We start from the raw sequence: 14046 nt of genomic DNA, 5'->3' as shown, positions 1-14046 counted from the left end.
AGTGTCTGTTACGAGCTAGGTACCATGAAAGATAATAAAATGTAACTTGTATCCTGAAAGATAGATTGTAAATCAAGCCATTTGTATACTGGGGGGGGGGAGTATTAGGGGGTAGTTTTGGGTATAAGAGTAGAGCCTTTAAGCTTTGCCTTTCGTTCCTCCCACCTGCCAGGGCAGGAACCCATTTCTGCAGAAATGCTACAATAAAGCCTTTTTCCTTGGATCAACTTTGAATCCTGGTGAATTTTCTTAGCCACAATCTCACACTATCATGTTTTCCCCTAGTTCTTCTTCCCTCTGCTGGTAGATGCTTATTTTCTTCTTTTGGGGAAAAAAATATTATGCTTCCTTTCCCTACAAACTATGGAAATTGGATGGTTAAAAAAAATCAGGATGATGGCTTTATCTTTGTGAGTGTGTTTGTATTTCTGCATTTGTATGCATGCGAAAGAAAAAGAAAGAAAAAGAAATAGGAAGGGAGAGAAAGAGAGAAAACTCTGTGTTATTATTTTTAATTGTTTCTCTTAGCTGTTTTCCTGGAATCCGTAGATATGAAGCAACAAATGGAATGGTTTATAGTAGTTTATTTTCTACGTACAGTAAATCAGCAAGCACGGTAGACCCAAGCAAGATTAGTGCTGGAAGCAACCACCTTCCAGCGCAATTTATCCCCTTACTCTACCCACCTAAACGTTTCTACCTCCGCCCTACACTTGTGTCCCAATTATCCTATTACCCCTAATTTCCCAAACCCCATAGTCCTACATCGTATGTTCACTATCCACGATTCCCAGCTATATTCTTATTTTCCCCACAACAATACTCCTCCCATTCTATCCCCTCCATTAAGCAGTTTAACTGCTTGCCAATTATCCCTTACAGCAGGGATTCCCCCTCGCATTCTTTGCAACTCCTTTCCACTGTTCCTTTCGTTGCCTAAGTCTGTTCCAGATAAACAAGCTGGCTGGCTAGAGTGTTCCCTCCCCCTCTCTTCAGATTAAACTCTCTTCTAAACTATTCAGCCTCTAAACTACTTGGCTGACATTGATGACATTTTTCTTTTGGCGAGACTATCTCTTCTCCCATCTGCCATTACGTTGCTGTCGGGCAAGGATTCCATGGAGCCCTACATTTTCATTATTTATCATGTGTTGATATTTTACACTGTCCCTACACTACATCTAGAGTGATTTTACTGCTTTTCTTTTGCCCAGGGATACCACATATTTTTCAATTTCTAGTGCAGAGCATAAATATGTGTGTGTTTATTTTGTACATCAGGTTGCATAAGTCCAGCTTAATATGCTATTCCTGATATGTGATATTTTGTATACATACAGAGAAAGAAGCACTCTTGTGATCTTTGACATAAGCTTGCTGTCAAACATCAGCAATAATAATTACTGTTTTGAACAATATGCAGGTTGTATTACACGAATGGCTATTTTATATGTGAAATTATGAAATGAATTTGAGTAGAGATCCTGAGAAAGTGTCAGAATAACAGAATAATACTTAGAGGGACCTTGGGGAACCCTATACCATTTCAGAGAAATGGCTGTCCAGTCTTTTCTGAAAAACTTCCAGTGATTGAGCACCCAGAACTTCCAGAGACAAGCAGGTCCACTGGTTAATTGGTATCACTGTCAGGAAGTTTCTCTTTAGTTTTAGGTTGCTTCTCTCTTTGTTCAGTTTACATCCATTGCTTCTTGTTTGCGTTCTGCTTCTTTGGAAAATATATTGCCCCCACTTCTTTGTGACAGTCCTTAAAAGCCTGTTGCCTATCACACTCTTGGTCAAAGCATGTGAGCCATTTCTTACTTTCAGTGATCCATGAAAGTACATCTATAGTATGTAGATAATAAAGTCAAAAAAAGGTGAATTAAATTTTTACAGAACTATAGATATGTTGAGGCTGGGTATGATAAGGAATGGCTGGGATGGGAGGGGCCAGGCAAGGCACCCCTTGACGTGAATGACATTGAGTTGGCCATGCCCACCCATCACATGACCAGGCATGCCCACCCAGTCACATGACCACCAAGCCACACCCACCAAATAAGACACACCCACAGAACCGGTAGTAAAAAAATTTGAATCACACCACTGGGCAGGAGATGGGGAAAGTAGTGGATAATAGTAGTAGTATTGTGATATATTAGTAATAGTATCATGATAGATGCTACATTAAGCAAAGAATAAGAAAAATGAACTCAATAAATGTATTTCCACTATTGTTTTCTCTATTTTTTTCTTCTGTACATATAACCATTCACTCTCCCATTTTCTATTTAATGTCTTAGTTCCAAAAATTCATAACAATGCAGTAGTGTCTACTGAGACATAATAAACATGTTTCTCTCTGATATTTTTCAAACAAAGTTGCAAGTAATATTATTGATTACTCATTAAGTATAGTCCTTGTCCCTTCTTTTCCATGTCACAAGGGCATTCCGGCAGACACTGACAAAACTGTGACCCTAGATTAAAACATTACATTGCATTAATCTCTGCTCAGAAATATAGAACTACATGTAGGGAGAGAGAGAAAAGGATTTGTGTTTGAACTTATATTTCCTTGTCTTAATTCCAGATAAGGTTCATTGTCTTAACTGTAGGTAACATTAATGGGTGGCCAACCTAACTCCTCATCTGAATAATAAAATAGGAGCTTCTGTTTAATATCTACTATGGCAATATATTATACTGAGATGGTTATATTCAGAACATTGATTTTATTCTTTTTTCCTAACATAATATTAATTTCTCCTGCTTGCAACTGCAAACTCAGTGGTCCTCTTCCAATTGCTCACAAGTATTATCAGCCTGGAGACTTAATCATTGCTGCAATTATTTATCAGGTCTTCTTTCTTTCAAATGAGATCACTTTTGAAAGCTTCCCCTCTCGTGAAGTGCTTGATCAGTATTTGTAAGTATCCTTCTACTGCTGCTTCTCCTCCTACATTTCTTTCCTGTAGTATTTTTCTACTGAACCATATCATTTGCCAGTTAGTCAATAATCAACTTCCAATGTCCATATATGGCCATTTTTGATTACAGAACTCACAGAAATACCTCATGTTTTAATAAAGAAGTTCAAATGGAGACAAATTGATTTGACTCATAAAGTAGATGAATCTTTCTTCAGAAAACTTCCTTCAGCAAAGTCCTCTGTTGAAAATAAAAATCTAGAGGTTGTGGATGCCCTCAGGCTAATGCTGATTTCTGCCCCACTGCTTCCTCTCATCCAGAAATAAAGCAGGAAATCCTGAAGTGCATTTGAGATTTTTTTTTTCAGATTTTTAAAATCTAATATTGAAGAAGAATCTAAAATACAGAAGAAAGCAGGCTACAAATGATTTCTTGGTTCATGTTTAGCTTATCTCCCCTTATACAAACCCCATACAATCTAATGCAATTGTTCATTAAGGACGAGGCTCCAAACATCAAAATACATAAGCACTAGATCCATAACATTAAAGATATCAACTTTTTGAATCTGAAGCAGAAATATTTGATGTTATTTGTAACTCTCACTGAAGGTTCCTCACTCATAATTATCAACATGCTTTGGCTCTGGCATTTGCTGTAAAGGAGATCAATGAACGTTCTGGGATTTTGTCCAATGTTAGTTTTGGTTTCCACATCTCTACCAATTATCTTGAGGAATATACAACTTATCGTTTAGCAATGGAATTTTTATCTGCTAAAGATACATTTATCCCCAACTACAAATGTAATGACCAGACCAATACAGTAGCTGTCATTGGAGGACCCCAGACTAAAACCTGTCTCAACATGGCAATCAGCCTGTTCAACTACAAATTTCCCCAGGTGAGAAAAAATGTGGAGCAAGATGGAAAGTTCATGAGCTAGTTATTATTTTCAGATGTTGAGTCCTTATGATAACTGCTATGAGAAAGATTACAGAGGCAAGAAATATTTGTCATGTAATGACAAGAATATCTTTTATGAAGTCTCTTTCTGTATCCCACTCAAACCCAAGTATTGTATTAAGTTAAAAAAATGCATTCTTTCTTTAATTTTTTTAAAAGTCTGTTTCTTTTTTTCCCATGTTCATTCATATTTCCCCAATTAGATCACATATGGATCGGCACCTTTGATGAGTAATGACCAAGCAGGAATTTTTGTCAAATGGATGTTCCCTGATGAGATCCACCAACTGAAAGGAGTGCTACACTTGCTATTGCATTTTGGATGGACCTGGGTTGGGATGATTTCTCTGTTTGAGGAAGATAGGGAGAGGTTTGTTCAAAAGAGCCTTTCCATGTTTTCAGAGAGAGGAATCTGCTTTGACTTTATAGAATGTCTACCTCAAATGATGTATGGTAGTGAAGCTGCTGAAATGGTGGAAAAGGCAGATAAAATATACAAAGTGATCATGTGGAGTACAGTCATTGCAGTGATCTTCAATGCTGAAATTACAAGCATAGTGACATTGACGATGATGCTGTCTGTTTTAGATTCTGATGATATTCCAAAAGAGAGAAAAGCCAAAGTTTGGGTCATGACAGCTCAAATGGAATTCACTTCTATTCTAATGCAAAGACCATTGCCTATTGATTTTCTCCATGGTGCAATTTCCTTTGCACTTCGCTCAAAGAAGCTGACAGGATTTCAACAATTTATGCAGAAGAAAAACCCAAACCTAGAAAAAGATGATGGATTTATTAGGGATTTCTGGAAAGATGCATTTGAATGCTCATTTTCCAGTGATATTACAGATGAGAATGCTGAAAGGATCTGCACTGGAGAAGAAAAGCTGGAGACTCTTCCTAATTCTGTCTTTGAGACCACAATGGGTGGACATAGTTACAGCATCTACAATGCAGTCTATGCTGTGGCACATGCTCTGAGGGACTTGTATGCCTCCAAACTCAAGGACAGTCGGAAAATTGATAAGAAGAGCTGGGAGTACTTCCTTCAGTCACCATGGCAGGTAATGTTTACTAATCCAAATCAGGAAGATCATCAGATCATGTGGCTTATATATTTTTTTCTCTTTTCTTTTGAAAGTGTTTTTATTTATTTATATTTCATAATTCTAAACTGTTCGCCTCCCTCCCTTTACAGATAGTTTTGAATGTTCATGGCATTCCCTTATGCAAAAACTAAAAAAAAAAAATCTATTATCTTTTTCTAATATTATCTGAATAGTCTAGACAAATAGGGGCATTTATGCAAAATTGGATGCAATTTGAAAATAAACTTAAGGTTTTGAAAAAGTCTGAAAAAAACACTGACATATGAACTTTATTTTATGTATGAAATGCTAGGCAAAGTATCATATTCAATTTACTATATTTAACAGTTTCACATGTAAAAACTTTGTCAATGATTAGAATGAAGAAAACTTCAAGATTTCAAGTTAATTTGTTTTCAATTCTATTTTATTTTTTTCCCTAAATAACTGCTGAGGTGGAACAGAAGGCTGTTTTGGCCTAGAAATTTCTATATTGGAGTTTTTAAAAGTGTCTAAATCTTATGCCAGCAAAGTAAATGTATAAATCCTAACATTCCAGGTTGAGCAAAGCAAGTTAATATGTCATTCCGCTTCCTTTTCAATGTTATGCTGGAATTTTCATATAACACCTTTTCAGGTGAAAACAGACAACAGAATAGAAAATCTAAATTACTTTCCTTTGGGTATAAACCATACTGAAGGAACTGAGAGCTCTCCATATGATTCAAGGAATCTAGTTAATACTTATATTTCTTTGTTTTATTTTTTCATTCAGCTCCATCATTTTTTGCAGCAAATCTCTTTTAACAACAGTGCTGGGGAACAGGTTTCTTTTGGCCCCAATGGAGAATTGAAAACTGGATTTGATATTTTCAATTGGGTCATATTTCCAAACAAGTCCTTTCTAAAAGTCCAAATTGGAAAAATTGACCCCCTGGCTCCCAAGGAAAAGCTCCTTACCATTTCTGCCAAGAATGCTGTTTGGCCCTTCATATTTAACCAGGTGTGTTTTATTTTTCACTTTTTAGGAAATCATCTATTCATTGATCCACAGAGGTAAATAATTAAACAACAATCACAATCACAATCAAACTTGGATTTAACAACCTCATTTTTTTTTTGTTTGATGTATATAAACATAAACTACTAAAGTATATATAGGTGGATTAAAGTCGTATAGTGAGGGAATTATCAGAAAATCTTTAATGCAAATCATTAAAGAGAAGGTGTGGTTATAGTCCTGCCACAAGCACAAAGTCAGCTGAATTACTTTGGGCTAGTCATCCTCTCACTCTAGGAAGGAGGAAATAACAAATCACTTCTGGAAAACCTTGCAAAAAAACTTCAAAAACTTCTCCAGGCAGTCTCTCAGAATTGGGCACGATTCAGTGGAAACAAGAAAAAAAAGGGGGGGACAGTTAAGCAAGTGTCCCGTCAACCCAGCAATTTTATGAGGTGTGGATTTCAATTCCCAACTTCAGCATATTGGTTGGGGAAATAACAGAATAACTTGGGAGGTATTCTAGTCCAACCCCCTCTACTCGGGAAACCCTACACCAGTTCAGACAAATGGTTGTACAATCTCTTCTTTAAAATGTCCCATGTTGGAGGATCAAGAATTTCTGGAGGCAAACCGTTCCACCAATTAATTGTTCAAACTATCAGGAAATTTCTCCTTAGTTCTAAGTTGGTTCTCTCCTTAATTAGTTTCTATCCATTGCTTCTTCTTTTTTTTACAAGTTTTATTGGTTTTTAAAGACAAACAAACAAAAAAAAACATAAAAACATCCAGCTTTCTTTCATAAGTGTACAAGCAGTGTGTCGGTTGGTTTACAAATTTTTTGTGCATCCATTTCATAGTCTCAATTACAGTTACATTGCATAATAACTCATATTATCAATCAAAAATTGAATACCCTAGTATCACTATTAAACAATCATTTGACTATAATTGTGTTCATTCATACTTTGCGAGATAACTATAATTTACTTAGTTTATTTTATAACAATTCATATAATCCTCCCAAATCTATCCTAAAAACATTTTATAAATATGATAACAAAAAAAAGAAAAACATCTTTATATATTCATTATTTTCTAAAATTCTAAATATTCTATTATTGTATTTTATTATCTAACCATTGATAGAAAAGGTCCCAAATTTTATAAAATTGTTTATCCTCTTGTTCTCTAATTTCAAATGTCAATCTACTCATTTCAGCACATTCCAATATTTTCTTAATAATTTCCTCCTCTAATGGTATTTTCTAGTTTCTATCCATTGCTTCTTATCCTGCCTTCAGGTGCCTTGGAGAATAGGTTGACCACCTCTTCTTCTTCCAAGATATTGGAAGACTGCTTGCATTTCACCCCAAGTTCTTTTTTTCATTGAACTAGACACAACCAATTTCTGCAAATGTTCTTCATATGTTCTAGCTTCCAATCCCTAATCATCAATGTTGCTCTTCACTTCACTCCTTCTATACTCTCTACACCTTTTTATATTGTGGCAGCCAAAATTGGATGCAATATTCCTAGTATGCTCATTTGAAAGTTCAAACTAAAGAAAATGGGGAAATGGGACACTTAGTTTTGATGAGGATGTGAAAAGTTAGGGTATGTATACCAGATAAAATAAACTCTTCCAACCTGTAAGTTTTTCATGTGAAATGATTCTGATTTTATTCATGAACAGACATTGCCTCTTTCCATCTGTAATGAGAAATGTCCTTTTGGCTACAGCAAGGTAAAAATAGAAGGGAAATTATCCTGCTGCTATGACTGTAGACAGTGTCCAGAAGGGAAGATAGCTGACCAAATGGGTAAGCAAAGCAATATATTGAATATGTGAACAATTTAATAAATATAAATGGGGTTGAATTTTTAATCAGTATTATGGTGTCTGAAAATCTTGAGCTATCTAACAGGTTGTATAGATCAGTGAATTACTTGTTTATAATTCAAAGAGATATTTAATGCGTCAAAGTTCCAAGTAATATGTCCCATTCAATAAGAAGGTCTGGACATAATGTCTATTGAGATTCTCAGTCATCCAAAATAATTTTTATCCGAAACTTCCGGTTTGTCGGCCATGAAATGGCAGGGATTTAAAATGGCTGCGCGATCCTCGCCGCGCTAGCCGTTTTTTGGGCTCCGACCCAGCCGGAGTGCGGAGCCAGGCTGAGACTGCAGGGGCAGCTGAAGTAGGGGATCCGGAGAAGGGTTTGGGGTGCTGCAGACTCCCTCCCTGGCCGGCAGAACTCCCTTTTCCCAGGACGGTGCAGCGGCGGTCCGTAATGGCCGCCACAAAGAAGCTGGCAGCCGGGTAAGAATGCGCAGGAGGAAGTGGAGAAAGTGATTGAGAGGAGAAAGTTTTTCTTGGCTCCTAGGACTCTAAGACATATTTAATAAAATTCCTGAAAAGTATGATTCTCTGAATAATACCTGCCAGAAGAGGAAAAAGCGGCTGCTTGAAGGTGCTGAAAGGATAGCTTTCCTCTTTTCCTACGGAATAAATAACTGGATATTAAGAAACCTATTTTTTAGGTGGAAATTGGTTTTAAGCGATGAGTGGGAAGAGAGAGGATTAAGAAGAAAATATTTGTATGCTAAGATTTGTTGGAGCAGATGCCTTAAGGATTTGAAGACTAGAATATATTGTAATAAGATTTTAAACAGAATTGGACTTTCTTTCTCTTTGATTGATATTACCCCAGAAGGAGAAAGTGAGAACTCTGCCTTGGTTTGGACTGATTGATAACTTTGGGACTGTTTTATCCTTTTTATTTATTTTTTGAATATTCTGGTTGTTGTAAGAAGAAAGAAGAAGAAAAGAAGAGAAAAGATTTATAATGGCTCTTTCTGTTGAGGAACTAAGAAAAGAATATGAACAAGCAAAAAAAAAATGGTAAAGATGGTGTGGAAGAAGCTTTCCTTTTCTTAGAAATGGCGCTTACTAATTATCAACAAAAATTACAACAGATGAAGACAGCAGAGGAACAAGAAAGAAAGGAAGGAGCCATCTTTAATGAATCTCAGAATTTGATCCAGAAAGAAGGAAGAGAGAAAGAAGAGAAAAGAAGAGAAAAGAAGAAAACTAAAGGATTTAAGGACTTAAGATCCAAAAAAACATTTAAGAAAGGGAAAAATAAAGTGCAAAACCAATATGATGATTGTAAACAAAGGGGAAAAGAAATACGACAGAGAAGGGAAGCCGGTAAGGCAGAGGCTAGAAGAAGGGGGGGTAGAAAGGTTTGTTGGGAAAAGAAAGAAAGGGAAAAGGTGGAGAAAAGCTACAACGTTTTGAAATTAAATGGAAAAAAAGGAATTTTTATGGATAATGGATAAAGTATAATTTTTTTTTTTTTTAAAAAGATTTTGCAAGGTACATAAGATGAGATGGTAGTATTGTAATGGTTTAAGAGTTGATAAGAGATTAAAATGTTAAAATGTTTAAAAATGATTGGCTTTAAAACTTAATAATAGGAGAGGTTTAGAATATTGTTTTAATTAAAGAGTTTAATAAAATTATGGTATTGATGTTATTATAAAATTTTTATTATAGTATTTCTTTTTAATATTTGGATTTATTGTCTAATTATGCACTTAATTGTGTTGGATGTATTAGTTAGATAGAATGTACCAAGCAAAATCTGATTGGGTATTAGATATTATTTTAAAGATTAATTTGGTTAACTTAGGGGGGGAGATAGAAAGGCATCATACTCTGATTAATGATTTCAGGAGAAACTGATTTTCTTTTTTTTTCATAAGATATGAGACAAAGGGATGATAAAAATGGACAAAAGATACAAGTATAATGATTTAAACTAAGATGATTAATTAAGGTAGAATTAAGAAGTGTGAAATATGTGGAGAAGTTAATATAGAAGGTTTAGAATGGTAAATAAAATAAGTAATGATATGTAAGATGAGCATGAATATAATTGAAGTCCATGAAGAGAGAGATACCTGGGCCCAAGTTACTTTCCAAAAAGATTTTTTTTTATGTTTTGTGTGTGTGTATATGTCTCTTTTTGGGGGGAGAATTGGTAAAAACTTGTAGAAATATAGAATGAGAATAATGGTAACTAAGTCAGAAAGAATCAGATGAAATAATAATAATGATATTGAATAAGAGTAAAGAGAAGTAAAGAGAAATTGAATAAGAGGTTTTGGTATATTATATGGAAATGGTTTAAAACAGAATCATAATTTATCTGACTTGTTAAATTTACAATGGAAAAAGGTTTAAACATGTAATGAATAATGATAATTTGTGTGTTTTAAAAATTAATAAAACTTGTTTAAAAAAAAAAAAAAAATAATTTTTATCCCAAGGTTGCTTTTTTAAAAAACAATTGAACTTTCTTTTTTCCTTGAAGACATTTTACTTCTCATCCAAGAAGCTTATTCATTTCTGACTGATTGGCTTCTGACTGATTGGCTTCATTCAGAATTGAAGAAGATTCTTGGATGAGAAGCAAAACGTCTTCAAGGAAAAACAAGGAAAGTCTAGACGCTTTTTGAAACAGCACTTTTGGGAAATATTTAATGCTGCAATCAACCAATTCATTTAAATAGCATAAGGATCAATAAATTTCTCTGATTTGCATTCTTCTTCTCTTCCTGCTGTTTTTTTCCTGCTGTTTCAATTCTTTTTCCTTCCTATTCTACCTGGAGAGTAAAAATGTCATATAAAATTTTTGAGATAGCTGTATAACTAAAAGAATGTAGAAAATGAACACTGCATTATATAATGAATTTCATTTTAAATTATTTTGAGAAAAATAAACTTATAAAATGTAGGATGTTATTATTTTTTCATGCTTAAAACCTATCATGGTTCTGTGAAACAGTTTTATTTGTTCTTTCCCCCCAGACTTAGATGATTGTTTCCCATGTCAAGAGGATCAACATCCAAACAAGGGTCGAGATAATTGTCTTCCAAAAACTGTAACTTATTTGACTTTCCAAGAGCCATTGGGTATGTCTTTGGTAATGACTGCAGTCTCCTTTTCTGTCGTCTCAGCTGCGGTACTAGGAATCTTCATTAAAAACCAAAATACTCCCATTGTCAAAGCCAACAACAAGAACCTCACCTACGTTCTTCTCGTTGCTCTCCTGCTCTCCTTCCCTTGTACTCTGCTCTTCATTGGGCAACCTGGTTTAGTGAAATGTTTGTTGCGACAAACTACATTTGGCATCACTTTCTCTACAGCTCTTTCTTGTATTTTGGGTAAAACAACCATAGTAGTTCTTGCTTTCATGGCCACAAAGCCAGGCTCCAAAATGAGGAAATGGGTGGGGAGAAGGATGGCCAACATTATTGTCCTATCTGTCTTCATGGCTCAGTTCACCATCTGTGTAGTGTGGTTGGCAATGTCTCCCCCATTTCCAGATTCAGACATGCACTCCATGGTTGAAGAAATTGTCCTGGAATGTAATGAAGGTTCAACTGCAATGTTTTATACTGTCCTTAGCTTTATGGGGCTCTTGACCACTGTCACCTTCACTGTAGCCTTCTTCGCTAGGAATTTACCTGACAGCTTCAATGAAGCCAAATTCATCACCTTCAGCATGTTGGTCTTTTGCAGTGTGTGGGTATCATTTGTTCCCACTTATTTGAGCACCAAGGGGAAATATGTGGTTGCAGTGGAGATCTTCTCCATTTTGGCTTCAGCAGCTGGATTACTGGGCTGCATCTTTTTTCCTAAGTGCTATATCATTATTCTGAGACCTGATTTGAATAAGAAGGAACAACTAATGAAAAAATAAAACTGATATTTATATCAGATCCCTTGGATGATGCCTAATTATTTACATTCATCTATAGAGGGACACATATGTTTCAGTTTCAGTCAGTGTATGACAGTATGAGAGATGATGTAGCATGTTTTTTTAAGACTAGTGTAGAGTAAAATACGGTAGAGCAGAATAGAGTAGAGTAAAATAGAATTATTTATTGGCTATGTGTGAGTCAACACACAAGTTTTATTGTTAAATTATTTTGAATTTAATGTTAACTTTATTGATTATGTTATACACTACTCAGTGGTTCTCTCTGAGGGAGATTGGAGGATTAGTAATACCAAATAGAAATTAAGAAATCAGCATTGGTCTTGCTCTATATGAAGATTCCCATGAAAGCGAGAGGGCCAAAGAACTTAGAGAGTCGCGGGAACGTGAACATACAGATAATTCATATGACTGCAATTTCTCATTCAATGCACCAAATGTGTTTTGCCTTCTTCTTCTGTGCATATAACCCCCCACTCCACCATTTTCTACTTTGTGCCTTAGTTCCAAAGGTTCATAGTATTGTTCCAGTGAGTACTTAGATATACTAAACATGTTTTCTTCTGATATTTTTCAAAATCAGAATATCCTTCTGATATTTGTCAAAGACAGTCCTATTGGAAAAATAATAGTCCTGATTACTAATTAAGTATATTCAACGTCTCTTCTACTCCATGTCTCAAGGGAATTTCAGTAGACACTGACAAAACTATGATCCTACATTAAGACATTGCATAGCATTAAAATCTGCTCAGAAATACGGAACTGCACACAGAAAGAAAAAGATTTTGCATTTGATCTGTGATACATCCTTGTCTTAATTCCATATAATCTTCATTGTATTATCTTGTGATGATGTAATGACTGCCAGCCCACATCCTTGGTTAAATGGTAACATAGAAGTTGCACTTTAATGTCTATAATGACAGTATATTACAGTGATTTGGTTATATTCTGGACCCTAGTTTTATCTTTTTTTGTTACCGTGCTCATTTCTCCTATTCACAATTGCAAGCTCAGTAGTCCTCTTCCAGTCATTCACAAGTATTATCAGTCTGGGGATTTAATCGTTGCTGCAATTATTTATCAAGTCTTCTTTCTTTCAAATGAGATCACTTTCCAAAGCCTTCCTTCTCATGAGTACTTGATCAGTACATGTAAGTATCCCCTTGTTATTGCTCCTCCAGCTCTTCCTCTTATTTTCCTTATTTCTACCTGTACTGTATTATCTATGTTCAGGGATGGCATTCAAATTTTTTAACAACTGGTTCTGTGGGCATGGCTTAGGTGGTGGGCGCAGCTTGGTGGTCATGTGACTGGGTGGACATGGCTTGGTGGTCATGTTATTGGCTGGGTGTGGCCAATTCAATATCACTCACATTGAGGCACGCGTCTCCTCGCCTGGCCCTCATGACTATGGGGATGCTGCAACAGTCGTAAGTGTGAAAAATGGTCATAAGTCACTTTTTTCAGTGCCATTGTAACTTTGAATGGTTACTCCACACAAGCAAAGTACCAGCAAAAGAAGGGGGGGAAAACTTCAGAGATTTTGTCCAATGTGAGCCTCGGTTTCCACATCGCTACCAACTATCTTGAGGATTATACAATTTACATTCTAGCAATGGAATTTCTCTTTACAAAGGATAAATGTATCCCAAATTACAAATGTAATGACCAGACAAATATGGTAGCCATCATGGGAGGACCCCAGACTAAAACCTGTCTCAATATGGCAACCACTCTGTGCAACTGTAAATTTCCCCAGGTGAGAAAAATATGGAGCAAGATGGAAAGTCCACAAGTTTATTATTTTCAGATTTTGAGTCCTGATAATCACTCTTATGAAATGGATTCTGTAAGAAAAAAATATGTGTAATTTAATGAGGAGGAAGTTAGTAGATATGAAGATTATCAACAAAGGGCTCTCCTTTTTGCTTGATGAGCAGTACTAAATTTGCAGACATTATTTGGTAAAAAATTAGTTTTTAGGATCTTTCCTTGGATATCCACTCAAGCCTAGTTATTTAGTACATACTGATATATGCATAAGTCCTTCATTTTTTTCCTAGAAAACTCCCTTTTAAATAGGTTCTTCTGTCTTTCCCCCATGTAGATCATTTGGATCAATACCCTTGATGTATAATGACAACTTAGCATTTTTCATAAAATGGATGTTCCCTGACAAGATCCACCAGCTTAAAGGAATCCTGTACTTATTGTTGCATTTTGGATGGACCCGGGTTGGGATGATTTCTTTGTATGA

At 35.5% G+C, this 14046-nt stretch overlaps 1 protein-coding gene across 1 annotated transcript; it reads left to right on the top strand.

The window, feature by feature from the left end:
- The first annotated feature begins 4342 nt into the window (after positions 1–4342).
- Positions 4343–11762, top strand: LOC113426457 (vomeronasal type-2 receptor 26-like). The gene is made up of 4 exons (XM_087947263.1): positions 4343–4960; positions 5760–5987; positions 7681–7807; positions 10867–11762. The coding sequence occupies exons 1-4, from the start codon at positions 4343–4345 to the stop codon at positions 11760–11762; spliced, it is 1869 nt and encodes a 622-aa protein (XP_087803389.1).
- The last annotated feature ends 2284 nt before the right edge of the window (positions 11763–14046 follow it).

Source organism: Notechis scutatus, chromosome Z (genome assembly GCF_049901735.1).
Source record: "Notechis scutatus isolate UNSWTSFEM ecotype Mainland chromosome Z, rNotScu1.2, whole genome shotgun sequence".
Taxonomy (NCBI): domain Eukaryota; kingdom Metazoa; phylum Chordata; class Lepidosauria; order Squamata; family Elapidae; genus Notechis; species Notechis scutatus.
The sequence above is the reverse complement of the archived record's forward strand: the minus strand, read 5'-3'. Positions and strand labels throughout refer to the sequence as shown.

Bases quoted from the DNA above. Each gene is read 5' to 3' on its own strand.
- LOC113426457 (XM_087947263.1), top strand. From the start codon at position 4,343: ATGTATGGTAGTGAAGCTGCTGAAATGGTGGAAAAGGCAGATAAAATA. The intron at 4,961-5,759 runs GTAATGTTTACT...TTTTTCATTCAG, and splicing joins TCCTTCAGTCACCATGGCAG to CTCCATCATTTTTTGCAGCA. The intron at 7,808-10,866 runs GTAAGCAAAGCA...CTTTCCCCCCAG, and splicing joins GAAGATAGCTGACCAAATGG to ACTTAGATGATTGTTTCCCA.